At 41.7% G+C, this 16,247-nt stretch overlaps 1 protein-coding gene across 2 annotated transcripts in view; it reads right to left on the bottom strand.

Moving 5' to 3' along the window:
* LOC104945859 (protein shisa-9A-like) overlaps positions 1-16,247 on the bottom strand; it is an 83,578-nt gene that overhangs the window by 11,294 nt on the left and 56,037 nt on the right. The window contains exon 4 of one of the 2 annotated variants that reach the window (XR_798377.1): positions 6,393-8,352. Coding sequence is in view for 1 of the 2 variants with exons in the window: in XM_010771583.1 (XP_010769885.1) it covers positions 7,295-8,352 (1,058 nt within the window). In the remaining variant the exon portion in view is untranslated. Of the gene's footprint in view, positions 1-5,224; positions 8,353-16,247 lie in introns of those variants that run through there. The other variant, XM_010771583.1, reaches the window with a different exon arrangement.

Here is a 16,247-nt window from a genome sequence, read left to right as displayed (position 1 = left end):
ATTCAGGGCAGCTACATTAATATATGGGGTGTTTCCCTGTCTGTCTTCAAAGAATGTTCCAGTTGAATGAGATAATCAGGAAGGCAGGAAAGTTGCCTGGTTAAATAATCCATAATCATCATGCTGATGGACAAAGGAACCCGTCCCCAACCGAATGCAGAATCTTAAGGATGGTGTACTACATGTTATCTTTTCTCTGCTTGGAAAAGATAACCAACATCTTGTCTAAGCAATGCCTAAATCATTTCAGATGATGTCATTCTCTAAACACCTACAAAGGTGCGATAATCTAAATGCAATGCTACGGTTTTCACAGTAGGTCTGGGTCCAGGAGGCATGTGGTGCAGTGGGTAGTGCGTTGGTGTTGGGATCAGGGGGAGCACAGGTTCAAACCCCACTGCAGTCAGCATGTCGTTGTGTCCCTGAGACACTTCACCCCAAATTACTCCGGTGGGGATTGACCACAGTATTGAGTATGTAAGTAGCTTTGGATAAAGTGACATGTAATCTAATGTCTACTGACTGAATTGAGTTTCTAAATCTTCAGTATAATACCCATTTTCTAGACCAACCCTCCTTCACACATATAAAATCTAGTCTACCAAAGTCCGACCTCTGATAAGTAAGTTATCCAAGTTGTTAGATAGAGACCATTAGAGAAGTCATTGTGTTGAACATGACATCAGTCTGAAGGTTAACACCTGAAAGATGTTCTGACACAACAAACACACACATAATCTATCTCTGACATTATCTCCATCATGCACACACATATCAAACACATGCTCACACACATTTCAGCACTTGCATTTCATACCCATGTCTTCCCAAATGAGCTAAATCTAAACTGGTTAATTATGAGATTCATCGCTGTTAGCACCTGTTGGGTAATTAATGCCAATCACAGCCTTCTGGGGAGCAAAATTATCCTCCGTTGAAAAAAACACAGTTTAGCTACAATCTCTCTCTCTCCTCCTTCCTTTCTCTCTCCCCTGCTTATTACCTCCAACAACCTGTGTGCCCTGTGCCTGCTGTTAGCAAATCATCCCAGAAAATAAATAAGCACCGCGATAAACAAATGTGGCCATGGTCTTGGAATTGCATCAACCACAGATGGGCAGACGGAGTAGGAGTGTGGACGGTGGGATGGAGAAACCTGAGATGGGATTTAGCAATCAAAAAACAATAAATCCTTTAGCACTGCGCTAATCTTGGGATGCTAATGGTGGTTGCTGCCAAGAGTGTTGTTTGGCAGAGCTGGAGCTGCAGCTTCATGACTGTATTTCAATATCCACAGTGATAGTATTCTATAAAATGTTAAGATGTCTTGCAAATGTAATCTTAAATGTTATTTAAACCTTCACTCCAGGGTTGGTGCAGTTTGATTAGTCTTCTGATAAAGATATGTCTGGAAGTTTTTAGATGTGAACGCTGCTGTTGCTTTCTATTAACCCTTAGATGCCCTCAGAGTGACTGGACCCTACACTCTCCCATAAAGGACCCGTATTAGAATAATATGTGTTTTTATGACATTTTTATCATTTTGGTTAAGAAAAATCACTTGTATAATATTTAGTATTATATTTTGGTTCACACTAGAAATATTTTATATTTAATTGTTCACAATTTACAATTTTTAGACCTTTTTTTTTACATTTTGAACATATTGATGCCAAAGATCTCCGCTATTCTGAGACCCTCACAGTATTCCAGTCCCTTTTCAAAACTCATCTCTTCTCCTCTTGTCTACTCATAGCCCACCCCCCATCAATCCATGCCGGTTGATCAAGTTTGATAGTCCTATACCCCCCACCCTAACCTTCCCTTATATTGTAAAGTGATTTTGAGTCCTTGAAAAGCCCTATACAAATATAATGTATTATTATTATTATACTGACATCAGATCTTGCTGTGTAAAATAATCTTTCTGAGAGGTGTCACTTGTGGATGTAGTCTGTGTGGTCCACAAGTGAATGTATTTCCTTGACAGGCAACAGGTTGATAAGAGATCAAAGGTTCCCATTGGGGTTCCATAGGAAAAATGCAGTGCGGGTCATTCTTTTGACCCACTTATGGAAGTTTGGGGTAGTAATACAAAAACTACCATCCATTCCATATCTTCTCCCCGCTTATCCGTGGTCGGTGGTCGCGGAGGTAGCCAGTTCCAGCAGAGAGCCCCAACACTTTTCTTTTCCCTGGCCACACAACCAGCTCTGACTGGGGGATCCCAAAGGGATTCAAAAAACTACAATTTCTTAAAATGTTTTTTGAGGAATAGCTAGAATATGAAATGATAAAAAAAAATGTAATTACAGAGATACTTTCAAGAAAAAACCACCTCCACCGGGTCAAAAAATACCCACTTATGGTAATCTAAGGGTTTATTAAAGGTGTTTCTTTTAGCATCAATAAACCATTAACGCTTACCAGACAAAACAGATTATCCACTTGGAAAGATTGGCAGCCTCTGTTGGGCCGCTCACTGGCAGTTAGTTTATTACATAATGGATTTGGGCAGTGGGTTAACCATGCAAGGGGAGGATTGCCTTACGACGATAGAAGGCTTTCCATTAGCATTACTATAGCCTGCAGACAAAAGTCCACCAGGAAATTCGGTGTGTATGTCGCGTAAGACAAAAAAGAAACTCAAAACAGTCATTTGAAAAAACACTAAACAGTGTCATTAAATGACTTTGAGCTGCAACAGGGCAGATTTATTTCTTCATAATGGTCTTCTCCATTAAAAAATAGCTTTCACTGTTCTGCAATCTTTAATTATGGAAGGCTAAAAGGAGACTCGGCAGATTTCATTGAATGTTGCTGGCTAGCTAATTGAGCCTAATGTTTGCAAGTTTGTTTTGAAAAACGTCAACCTCAAAGCCTAAACATGTTTTGAGTTAGGTCTAATCGTGTGTTTGGGTTTACATTGGTAGGCTGACGAGCTGAGAGGTTGCTAACGTGTCCTGAGTTCCCTAGAAATGTATGGCAGGTACGAGTTAAAAAGGAAGAGGTTCAAAACCAAAACTCTTTAAATGCAGGGGTTTGCCTTTTTAAACCACTACTGTACAATGCTTCCACCTTTGGGGAACAAATCTAAAGCATTGGGACTTCTGAGTTTCTTATAGTTCATGTTTATTGGTGGAGTTATAATGTGGGCGAGCTCTAATGGTAAGTATTGTAATTATTCAGGGGAAAGTCACTAATCACGTGTAGAAGATTGATAAATTATGTTCAAAGTTCTCGTCGCAGCTTAATCGCAAGCCTGAATGTTCGGTATAAGGCTATCACTAGGTATTCCCTCTCTACGAGACAAGATAGCTACAAAAAGCAAAAGACCATCAAATACAGTGAGTGGCGCCCCTTGATTTTTCATTCACCCTGTCACCTCTGGTATCACAGCCGTGGGCATGAAAAATCATAAGTAAGCGAGTCTCTAAGTCAAGGATGAATTGTCTTTTGACATATCACCATTGTGTTGATCAAGGGGGAGGCAGTACTTAACATAAACTCAAAAGCCTATCGCACGAGCCTTTGCGCTCCTGCGTGGAACTGATATTATATCTTCATGTCATTGGTGAACACAATCTTAAGAATGAGAGCTTGTTTCGAGATCTGCCGAGCTCACCCAATTCACAGAATCCTCTGGGACGCCCAAGTCAGTTTTGTGGTAATGAATTGATTATGTTAATACTTAGCTCGAAATACATCGGTACCGCGCGCAGCCACTATCTGGCTATTCTTCGTCGCGGTTCCAGGGTGTATGTGGCTCGCTCTCGAGTTCTCCTTCGCTGAAGGTATTACGTATTTACCACAACCCGTTCTCAATCTGTTGCACAGACCTTTCTGCGTGGAACTGAATTGGATACCATCATTTGGTGACTTGTAAACTGTTGATCTTAGGCAGAAGCACTAGGCGGGAGAACGTCTGAAGCCTTTTCACGCAGGAGGAAGACGATGACATTAATGACGCCGCGAAGAGGAGGCTGCCTGATGTGATTATTGAGCACAGATTACAATCAATACAAACAATTTATGCCGACTCTGAATGACTCGGCGCAGTCGAATCCAATATGATGCTGAAATAACATCAGGGAGCAGGACCGGGCAATGGCCGAAGGATAATGATGCGCAGTTAAAGGACCATGCGTTGTGAAATGCATCAAAAGCATTCATCTTGACTTTAGGGAGGACTTTACTTTTTTGAATGCTCATGGCTGTTAAGTAAACGCAAGGTAACAGCGGTAAGAAAATGGAAGGGCGCACTCACCTGTATTGCCAGAGAGCAAATAAAAACCTATATGAACTCAGGCTGAAATCAACAATTGTTTGGAAGGTGTGGATGCCAGAGTGGAGGGGGCGGCCCTGGCGGCTGCGGAGGGCGCCGCCCCCAAACGTTCCCCCGCTCTGCCCCTCGAATTCTGTTTCCACTGTCCTTCTCGATTGTCTACCTGCAAAAACAAGAAATCAATGTCTCTCGTCGTTCCACTCGTAAACTATGCAGGATTTGGATTTCGACTTGCCACGCACTCACATCAGTACTGTTGGGGTTCGACTTCTTGACATGCTAACACCCCCACAACCCCGCTCGGCCGCATGTTCCCAGACAACGTGGACTTTGAACGTAAAGCTTTCATACCGCGAGTACTTTTCCCGTTTAGTTCCGATATATTTCCGGAATGTCTGCGTTCACCACCAAAAAGATCGAGAACTAAATTAGTTCATGAGAACCTTTTACCCCTTTTTATACTCTGTTAGAGAGCAGGGACTTTCGTGGGAGAAAAGTTTCCTATGTCTGATTGGTAGGGCGAATTGCAAAACCACGCCTCGTATTAACTCGCATTAGCATTAGCCCCACGCACCAACGGAGAGAGACTAACTTATGGCAACACAAAAGAAAACATGGGAGCGGTGGAGATGAGGAGGTGTCGGCGTTCTGGCGGACGCCTCGGCAGAAGCTTCAGCCAATCGAATCATATGCCAGTACAAGCTCTAGCCAATCAAACCGCTGCTTGTGTGTCAGGGGCGGGAGATTCTTGTGATTGGTTGTTGGTCGAGTTTCAGACACGCCTGCCGGCAAGTGTCAACGCACGCCGCTGTGTGGACGGGCCGCACTCTGAAGGCTTCAGTAGAAGCTGCTGGGAGTCCCAGCTGCTTCTACTGAAGCCAGTCCCCAACTCCGGGGACTTCCGGCCGGGGACTTCGGGTGGCAGTATACGCCGTGAAGTTGTTTGCGGCCTGCCAGTAAACCCAAAGCAGAAGAAGAAGAAGTGACGTCAGCGGCTTCATTTCATGCTTCATTTGCGTTATCTTCCCTCAACTTATTCCGGTGTGAACGCGATCAGCTCTTAGTTCCATGGGGGAACAAAGAGCTGGGAACTAAGTGCTGGGAACTAAGTGCGGCAAAGTACTTGGTGTGAAAGCGGCTAATGGGATCTCTTTTAAAATGCATCTTATTTGCAAGTGTAAAGAGAGTCTTAATTATCTAAAGTGCTGCTTGTACCTCTAAGTCAAAATTAAGACTGCAGTTGCTAATACATCTCTCATCATTACAAAATAAAGCAAACAGGCTCAGAGAAAAAACCTAAAAAGATTTGGCCTATTTGTCAGATTTTTTAAAATATTTGAGTCATGTAACCCATTTGCTTTTCATGCTGGGTGTGAAATAATTCGAGTACAGTGAGTGATATAATCCATCGTAGTTTCTTATGGCAGTGTTTTTTTATTACCAGTTTAAGTAAAATACTGTTTTTATTTTTGTTTTGTCTAAAACTAGTTACGTTTATAATCCTATAAAAAATCTGTGCCAAAGTTTAAATTGGGTCCACCTATTGCAATATGTTAGGAATATAGTTATAACATTGACCAATATTGTATGTGTGGTCTGTGTTTTCTTAATCTAATACATACAATACATTTATTTCCCATTTATTAAGTTATTTTGTCTTCTTTCTGAATGATCAAGACCATTCCTGAACATTTTTAACACCATTTATTTATTGCTATTTAACACACAGACTTAAAAGTGGTATTGATTTACTTGTCAAACTCAATAGTTTACTGCTATATTGTCAATAATTGTATAATTGTGAAGTTTCATAATTCAAAAGTATTTATGGATCCAAAACTGAAAAAGTAGTTAATTCCGATTTAGCTGCCATTTACAAAAGTTAGATTGGTTTCGAGTGTTGTGGTACTGTGATGCTTATAATTCACCAACATGATTGTAATTTGGGGAAGCACTGAACATTTCTATGTTTTTGAAATAGAAATGTCAAATTTAAAATGACACAAATCAAACAAAACAGCCTTCTTTAACCGAATAATGAAAATATTGGTGTCTTTCTTGAAGAAATCATTGTGATTAAACCCTGTGTTGCTATAATTGTTTCAACATGTTGATCTGTAATATGTTTCTGCGTGAGCTTGAATGTGTGTTGACTCGATGAAGCCTCTGCTAGCTGCAGCATCACACCAGTGCTGCCTCCCTGCCTCTTATCCCTCCTCTGGACCAGCTGTCACCACACAGACGAGATCAGAACAGAACAATGCCAATGTGACAGCCATTCTCTGTGCTGGAGCCTTGTGGAAAATGGCGACCTTCAGCTGCAGATCTCATGAAGGCGCTTCTGAATAGCAACAGTACAAAGCCCTGCATTTCTGCAGTCCAAAGCCTGGTGCCCTCGTCATGTCAGTTTCAAAGCCCTCAGGAGATTTGTGGGGTGAATCATGAGGGAATGTTATTTCTTCCAAACCATTCAACGCTTTGTTGGTTAGATGAGCAGAACTCATGTTGTGAGGTTTGTGGGTAAACTTGCTGTGTTTCCTCTGTCCCGCGATGCTTCAGCGCTTTACACATAATCCCTTATATTGCTTCTCAGGTTGGGTTCGTAAAGCCAATCCATTTTATTATCAGCAGTTTCCCACTTTATCATCCGTGTGAAGTTGCGCTGTAGATATTACAGAGTAGATATTAGCTGTGAGACAACACTCTAATATCTCCACAAGTGTACACACACCCCCCCGCTCTGTAGGCTCTTTGAAGTTATGGTTACATATGCCACCAAATATCATGCCATCCGTTTGGCAACAAAGGTCTGTGTGGTGATTTGATTGGTGAACTCAAGACACACTGTCACTGTCCCACCACATTCACTAGTATACCAACGAGCCACACAAACACACATAGATCTGCGCCTTTGACCAACGCAGCGGTTGGTGTCTGCACTCAGTGATTACTTGTGCCACCACTCCTCATGCATCCTTTCCCCCTTTTGTTTCTTCCTTACTTCCTCACTCACACAGTCACTTCTGTCTTGCTGTTGGTCACATAGTACGGCTGTGTGGGGAGGAAGTGTTGACTGTGGCTTTGGCCTCTGGTGCTTCGAAGCTGGTTGGGCTCCAGCACGGTACACTGAGGCCTCTTGTGGCCATAGGTCTTCCTCCGGCCCACAGTCTCAGTCCCATCCCAGGCCTTCATCCCCATCCCCATCGTATGCCCAGACGTAATTGTGTTGGAGCTGTACGCCATTGGGCGGCCCATTGTAGCCGAACCCTGGCCAATGGCGGTCTCATTGCCCCTGGAGATGCCCATGGACATTCCACCTGGCATGGTCCCCGCCATGTGGGCCAAGTTGGTCGCCCCGTGTCCTAGCGGCTTGCTACTGTGGCTGTGGCCATAACTGTGGGACTGAGGGTGAGAGCTGTGAGAGCTGTGGCCCAAGTGACCATGACTGCCTTTGTGTTTCTGGCCGTTCGCCTTGAGTCCGCCTCCTCCGAGACCGGCTATGTGCCGCTCTGTCGGAAGGGTTGAGTGGGAAGAGAGGCCGGGCATCTCGGTGACGTAGGTGGCCACTGGCTCAGGAGTCAGTGGACCCAGGGAGGTCATAGGGTTCATGGAGGTCATAGGGTTCATGGAGGTCATAGGGTTCATGGAGGTCATAGGGTTCATGGAGGTCATAGGATTCATGGAGGTCATAGGGGTCATGGACGTCATAGGGGTCATGGACGTCATCTGGCTAAGGGAAGTCATGGGCGTCATTGAAGTCATGGGCATCATTGATGTCATTTGGGTCATGGAGGGCATCTGGTTCATGTTGTGGTTCACGTTGGGGTTCATGTTGGGGTTCATGTTGGGGTTCATGTTGGGGTTCATGGAATTGGAGGCCATTTGGTTAGAAGTCATGGGGTTGTTGGTCATCGGAGGAGTCATCGATGACATGTTGCCCAGTGAGGGTCTGGAGTTACTCATGGAGGGTCTAGAGTTTCCCATTGGCTGGAGAGGAAGCCCACCTTTCGACGGCAGCTCCACCATCAGCCGACGCTTGTTGTAGACTTCACCATTGTACTTGGCAGCTAACAAAAGAAGGAGAAAGGAACAGAGTCAATACAAATGTTTAGTGGAAATAAAAGAGCTGCTAAAATGCAAAGTTAAAATCCTTTATTAAACGATTAAATCTAAATGAATTTGCTTCCTCCAATTCGCTGTGTGTTGACTGTTGGTTGTGATAAAACAATACCCTCAGTGTGTCTACTGTGGAACAAATGGACAAAAACAGTTATGACTCATAAGACTTTCAGCTGCACAAATGCACACTTGCAGAAGTTTGGATAGAAAACATCCCGTCCTTTAGTACTCCTACAATCTGAAAAGATCATATAACAAACCCTAAATACTTTTACTTTGTTAGTCATCTACTGTTTCTGACCAAGCTGGGTGTCAGGGCTAGTGTGCAAAACGCCTGCAGAAAGAGACCTGTCGTGCCACCGGGGGAGTGAAATCAAAAGAAAAGCCCAGAATGTTTCTTCTTCCTTGCCTCTTCCTCCTTTGTGAAACCAAGAATACATCTAATTTCTGTGAGGTTAGAAGGTGTTCACTGTGATAACAAAATATTGTATCCTTGTTGACCATCCTTTCTTTGTAGGGAGGAAATGAAGTGTATGGCACTTCCAGTGATAGAATGTTTCGAAAAAAGTTTTGGATCGGGTTTTGCAAAACACCATTTGCCAAGTTTAGCTTTTATCACCAGTTACAGACAAACTACTTCAAGAACAAATGGTTGTGATTCTTCTAACATGGTAGCATGTCCCTTGTACAGCTGTAGCTCAAAAACTATTTCCCTTTCCACATATAATGAAGCAAAGATTTCAAGAAAACCTTGTGGAAAGCTTAAATTAAGGGCGGTGTTTGGTTTTCAAGGTGTATTACCAACATGCCAAACAAGGCTGCTAGCCACCATGCACCTAACTTATCTTCTTGATTACTTGTCATTTACTTGGTCTGAGCGCTGTGGGCCAAATATGTGACTGATACAAGCCGATATAATGCATTTACAGCGCTTCATTGATTGTATAACATAAAAATAACATTATAATCAAAATGACTTGATTCGTATTAGTTTTGCTTGGATTGTCCTTAACAAGCCAAATGTTTTGATTGTCCAGAAACAGACTCAAGCCTCCTGACCATCACACCTTAATCTAAAACAATGTAGACTTCAGGGGTTGCTTGACTATATCAAGTTGCATACACATCACAGGATCTGTCAGAGAAAAAGCCAAAGAGTGTAAAATGTATGAGGAAATATACCTACAGGATAAACAGACAGGCACGGACATACTTATTCAAACCGGACAGCGTCTATCAACCAAGTCTCGCTGTGATCTGTGTGTGTGTGTGTGTGTGTGTGTGTGTGTGTGTGTGTGTGTGTGTGTGTGTGTGTGTGTCTCTTTAGCCTTGGAGCAGTCAGGTTTATTGCCTCACATTCATTCCTTCCTGTGTCAGTCACTGTCAACAAGATACAGTCTTTCCTATCACTGCGAAACGAGACCTTTTTTCTCCCGTCAAGTTCACGTCAACAGTNGCAATAATTACATTCAGGCAAACTGTAGAATACAACCTCTTTAGACAATTTATATACTTATTGAAAACAAGCTACAAAATGAGATACCTTGGAAAATGCCGTTTAATACTTTTTAATAGCCTTCATTTTCGCTAAATAGATTTATCGACTTTTAATACTTTTTAAGACCCCGCGGACACCCTGTATAAGAAGATCATAGGTTAGAGCTAGAAAAACTTGCAAAACAAGAAAAAAAAACACTGTCCAATTAAATTGCTTTCAGGTATACAGAAAATAGAATAAGATCTTATGGGGTTTGGTGAGATTTGGAGCATGTTTGGGAAAAAAACTTGTCTAGGTGGACTTGATTTGAGTTTATTTTAAATTAGAGGATGTCCAATTGAAAATGGTGCAACTTCCTTACCATCTAAAATAATGTGCAAAGCCATACATATTTTTTGGGGACACAGGAAGAAAATGATGGGACCTTTACGGGCAGTTACCTTGGATATTTGAACAGGTCCCGCGCTTTCTTCTTCTTTTATTTTCTTGTCTTTTTTACGTTTGTGTCGCTTCTCTTTCTTTGCTTTCTGCTGCAGGATAGACAATACGTTGGATTTAAGTCAGAGTCATGGTCAGTTATAAAACACCTCAGTCACTTTTCAATTAAACCGGTTGTCAGTTTTATAAATGAGATAAAATGTCAAAGATTACTTTTTTGGGTTTTTTCTCCTTTTTCCTTTTCTTAGTCTGCTTTCTGGATTTACTACGGGAGTCTAAAAACAACAAAACACATTGAAATGATAAATGAATATTAGTACAGTTATTATGATAACATAGATTTAACATGTAAATGAACAAAGCACACAGTTCATAAAAACAATTCAACACAAAAAAAACAGACACAGATTCCTGCATGTATGCAGACTTTGAAGATGAAGTCTTACCGCTGCTGCTAGAGCTACTCCGACTGTTGCTGGATGAGTGTGATGAACCTGATGAAGAAGAGGATGATGAGGATGAAGATGAGGATGATGAACTGGAAGAAGATGAGGAGGACGATCTACTGCGGCTGCGTTTACGCTTAGTTTTTTCCCGACCTGAATAAAAAAGACAGAAAGATTGAAAAACTAGTAACCCAAATACTTTGTGGATGATCAACCAACTGTGACATGATGCCCCAATGAGATTATTAAGATGATTAATCATAATACTAACTACACAGATTTTCAAATAAAAGTTAATAGATATTTCAATCCTAAATAATGCTTGTGAAGGAAATTAGGCTTCTTTAAAATACAGGTTGTTAAGCTTGGTTCATGTAAAAGAGAATCCCAGAGTATAGGACCCTAATGATTTTGAATATATTATTATTATTATTAAGCGGTCGTGCCTGTGCTCCTTGATCTCCTCCGTTCATCTGTTCTGGAGCTCGAGCTGGACACCCTGGACTCCGTTCTCGTTGACTGGAAAAAAAAGACAAATACTTATGAAAAGTGTATTTCATTGTGATTGAGGTCATGATGTGACAGGAGACAGATTTATCATATTGAACTCCGATCAGCGTTTCCGGAAGAAGGCTCTAACTTACTAAGTAACACAATGCAGAGTTCTAACTAACCGTCTAGAATAGATAACCCTGAAAAATAAAACTAGGTAAGACACTTCTGTTCACGGACTCAACACATGTTTAGTTATTTAATGTCCTTTCTGTTGTGCTAAACCGGGCTACTATGCTAAAGCTAAAATGCGCTTTGAGCTATTTAATAATCTAATGCTGGGGAGAAATGAGGTTCTATACTCACCATGGCGGAAGCAGAATACAGTTACTATATCAGGGATATATGTACTGCCACTATAACCGCTGTAAAAAAGGGTAGAAATATACATTTAGTTGCCAGAACCTTTCGTAAATTAGCATTAGCCAGCACTCTTAGGAGACATTTTGTAACCCATAATGCACCGCTGCTCGTACGTTCAAAACATGGGAGCGTAAACGGCCGAGAGCAGAACAGCGCCCCCCCAGTGGCGAGGAGAGGAACAGCACCAGCACGTAACTGGTAACTGTTTTAGTATTACTGTCTTCCTGAAAAACAGGTGAGTTGTAATTTAACTAACATAACGTATTTCTAATTAGGACTTTCAATTTGTAGCTGCTTACATATAAACTAAGAACTACAGATGACGAAATTCAAACACCATGCTTCTTCACTTTATATAGTAACGTATTATAATGATTTACATTACAGCTGTTTCTTTATTATGCTAACTTTAACGTTACACCTAACTTAGCTTAGCTGAATAGAAAGTTGCGCAATATCAAACAAAGCATCTTGTAAAATTACAATATATATTCGAAATGTTCGGAATTTGTTTTTGAGTTTCAAATTCATGGTATGTGTGTTTTCAGTGTCTACCCTAATTGATATACATATGGTGGGCTAAAAGCTAAAATCCTGCTAACGTTTAAAGTAGCCTAAGTTTATCATGGTGTCCAACGGATAAATGAATGACCTTTTGAATGACACAACACTTTAAGTCTATGCACAAAACCAATATAATTTTCAATAAATCCAGTCTAATTTGCTAATATTAGTAAGCATTAGGCATTTCAAAATATAATAAATGTGTCTAGTGTGAAAAACATCTGATTACTGATATGTGTGTCATGAATTGATTTTACTATAAATATTTTAATGGAAGATTATTTGATTCATAGATTATTTTCGTGTGACCCACTGACTTCAAATCAATGCAGCATTGTATTATTGACTACACGGGAGAAGTAGGACTCACTTCTATGGATTATAGTCCACTTTTTAATTTATGCAAATATCTTAATGAAAATGTCATACCCATAAATATTTGCAAGTTTACTTCCACAAAAACACGTAAACACTGGTATTGTACAAAACCATAATTATTATGACAGTATTAGTATATTATACAAATAAGAGCACATGCTCACTGTATAAAAATACAAAATGTGATGTGTTTCAGTGTTCTGGGCATAATACAGTACATCGTTTGACAAACCAAAATATTGATTAACACTGCTGTATGTGTAGTCAGTTTTATCTAGCCCTGCAGTTATTTATTAAAATGATTCCAACAGTAACTCACCGCAAGAAAAACAGAAGAAAAGAATATAGCTGAACACCCGACATTGTAAAAAAGTGTATTCATCTTCAGGTTTGCACCTTGTTTTAATGTCAGACTTTTTTATTTTTAATGTGTAAGTTCCTGTTGAATTATTTTAAAGGCATCTGAAAAATATTCAGTACCAGCAATAATGTATGAAAAGAAATACACACGATACTAATATCTTAAAAAAAAACATGCTTTTGATAATATAAAATGAAATAAACAAAGAGCTTATGGAAGTGTATCAGCAGTGAATGAGCTGGTCCACTGTGGGGGAGTGTCGGCACTAGTTGGTGCATGGAGAGGGACCGCAGCCGGACACACGAGAGACGCATGCGGCAGAGCGGTCGGGACCAACTCGTGTTTTCCTTTTGACTGCGTGTACGAGTCTACTTTAGGACCTAAAGATGTCTTTAATGGTAAGTCTTTCAGTTTTATTTACATCAATGATTTGGAACAAAAAGATGGCAGGAAAGACATGATGTCCACGTGTAAGTCGCTTGCGGTGAAACCGACCACCGGGGCAACGGCACCTTGTAGCACGCCTGGTACTGTGTACAGCCCGGTAAACACCGGTACGACTAACCTAACACCGACCGAGCCAGAGATGGCGACCCGAAGTTCATTGAGTGACACTCACCCTCATTTTCGTTCGTTCTTTTTTTCACGTCTAAACTTAACTACCACATTTGGTTCTATACAACAACGAGCGACACTACCCGAAAGGATAAATTAATTAACGAATGACTCAATACAGGTACTTTTTAATTCTTTTGATTATCGATCTGATTTTCTATTATTCTATATGAGTAACGTTTCGTGCAACTATAAATGCTGGTTGTGTGTATGTGCTAAAAAGAAACTAACGAGGGTTCTAAATAGCTAAAGAAACTTACCTTAGGATATAAGAAAGGTATGCTGACTTTCGAGGTACGGAAAGTAAAATTTAGGCTTTATGCAAGTGGAAGGTTTTTGTGTCAGCCGAAACATAAGTGTTCTTCTAGACAAAGGGAGGGGACGTTCGGGTAGACAGCAGGGTTGGACCCGTAGGTCCTGTTGGACGCCCCAGGTGTGTAGACGGCCGGCACGGGCCCGTAGGACCCGGGGCCAACCGACCGTAACACCGACACCGAGACCCTTCGATCTCCGCGGGTCCCTGTTAAAGGTGCAGGTGGGTCGATTACCGAACGTGGCGCGTCGCCGCGACGCCGTCGACTTCTTGCGGGAGTTCTTATATATATTAATTTCCCCAATTGTACACTCGATAAAACATCAAGAACTTCATTACAAGACTGGGTCAATTTACCGTCGACAGAGGGAAGGAGGAGCGAGAAGTCTCGCCATTTACGACGGTACGTTGCGACGACGGAACCGAAGCAGGGGGATCCCAAGCCGGAAACCAACCCTCCACCGTAAATGTCCACCACTCCTCTACTTTCGCACTCTACCCACTCCTTCGTGGGAAAAGTAAGTAGCTCCCGTCCCAAACAATACTGACGATCCGTTTTTCGGGACTAACTAAGTTTCGGTAAGTAAAGAAAAGTTCCAAATTATTTACGTTCGACCGGTAAGACCCCGGGTTCGGAGGCCTGGTCTTGACGATGATGCTACTGAGAGAAATGACCCTCAGCCATTTTTTTTTTTTCCGTTTAGGGTGAGGAGTATGTATTATAGACATCACAGGACTCGACAGTCGTACGGTGTTCATTGTTCCACCGTCATAGGATTATGAAACAAAATCCTCAATCAATTAATTCTCACCTAATAGTAGTATTTACACAAATAGCCTGGCCTGTACAACACTAAGTACCTTTTGTCAGAGAAGGACAATAATTGTAAGCGTAGGTCCAGACCATGACTAACGAAAATCGGGGAGTGACGACATATGGCTGTGGGTCCACCGATTTCGTATTATTCGTGTTTATCAATCCACAAGAAAGTTTTACGGAGGTATGTTTGTCTATTAAACCCTGAACTACAAAAAGTCCAAGGACGACCTCCTCCTCCTCTTGCTCCTCTCGAACCCCGAGTGCTGCTAAGTGGCGAGCTTCGTTGTTTCCGTCTCCCAAATTTTTTAGACGAAAGCAGCCGCGGACTCGTTCTTTGATTCTTCCCTAGCTTATTAGTCGGGATGTGGTACAGTTGTCTGACAGTTAAACGGTTTAAGTTAACGTTACACCTCAATGTCGTAAGTTCTTTAAACTGCTATACGAGGTGCTTGGCGCTGCGTCGTTCAGCCGTAAACTTTGACAAAATACTCCGTTCTCTACGAAGCGCCGTCACCTCAAGTTTTAACCATTTTCTAATTCGGTCACTTAAAACTGTGTTATAAAACTTCGAAAGATTTTTTAACAACTGTGATTTATAAACAATTAGGGTAACTGTGATTCTGTTGTGGTAAAGTTATTAAACTTTGTCCCTTGAAAGTCCCTAAAGAAAAGTCGANTACCTTTATTCTATCTAGTGTTCAGTTTCAGTTTTACTAAGAGAAAATGTTATGTATTGTGAACGATTATCATTTGACGCATTAAAGCAAAACAAGGGACTCCCTTGTTTTGCTTTAATGCGTCAAATGATAATCGTTCACAATACATAACATTTTCTCTTAGTAAAACTGAAACTGAACACTAGATAGAATAAAGGTAATTTTTTAATATCAGGGTGTCCGCGGGGTCTTAAAAAGTATTAAAAATTGATAAATCAATTTTGCGAAAGTTAGGCTATTAAAAAGTATTAAACAGCATTTTCCAAGGTATTACATTTTGTAGCTTGTTTTCAATAAGTATATAAATTGTCCAAAGAGGTTGTATTCCACAGTGTGCCTGAATGTAATCATTGCGTAGGTGTGTAGTGTGATTCTGTGGAGTTTATTTATGGCATCCCGTTGGATCGCACGCCGGTTGTTAANCCCAGCTTCCACCCCAGCTTCCACCCCAGCTTCCATCCCAGCTTCCACCCCAGCTTCCACTCCAGCTTCCACCCCAGCTTCCACCCCAGCTTCCACCCCAGCTTCCACCCCAGCTTCCACCCCAGCTTCCATCCCAGCTTCCACCCCAGCTTCCACCCCAGCTTCCACCCCAGCTTCCACCCCAGCTTCCAGCCTAGCTTCCACCCCAGCTTCCACCCCAGCTTCCACCCCAGCTTCCACTCCAGCTTCCACCCCAGCTTCCACTCCAGCTTCCACCCCAGCTTCCACCCCAGCTTCCACCCCAGCTTCCACCCTAGCTTCCATCCCAGCTTCCACCCCAGCTTCCACACCAGCTT

The sequence above is a fragment of the Notothenia coriiceps genome, unplaced genomic scaffold (genome assembly GCF_000735185.1).
Source record: "Notothenia coriiceps isolate Sejong01 unplaced genomic scaffold, NC01 NC01_scaffold00010093, whole genome shotgun sequence".
Taxonomy (NCBI): domain Eukaryota; kingdom Metazoa; phylum Chordata; class Actinopteri; order Perciformes; family Nototheniidae; genus Notothenia; species Notothenia coriiceps.
This window is presented reverse-complemented; position numbering and strand designations above follow the sequence as displayed.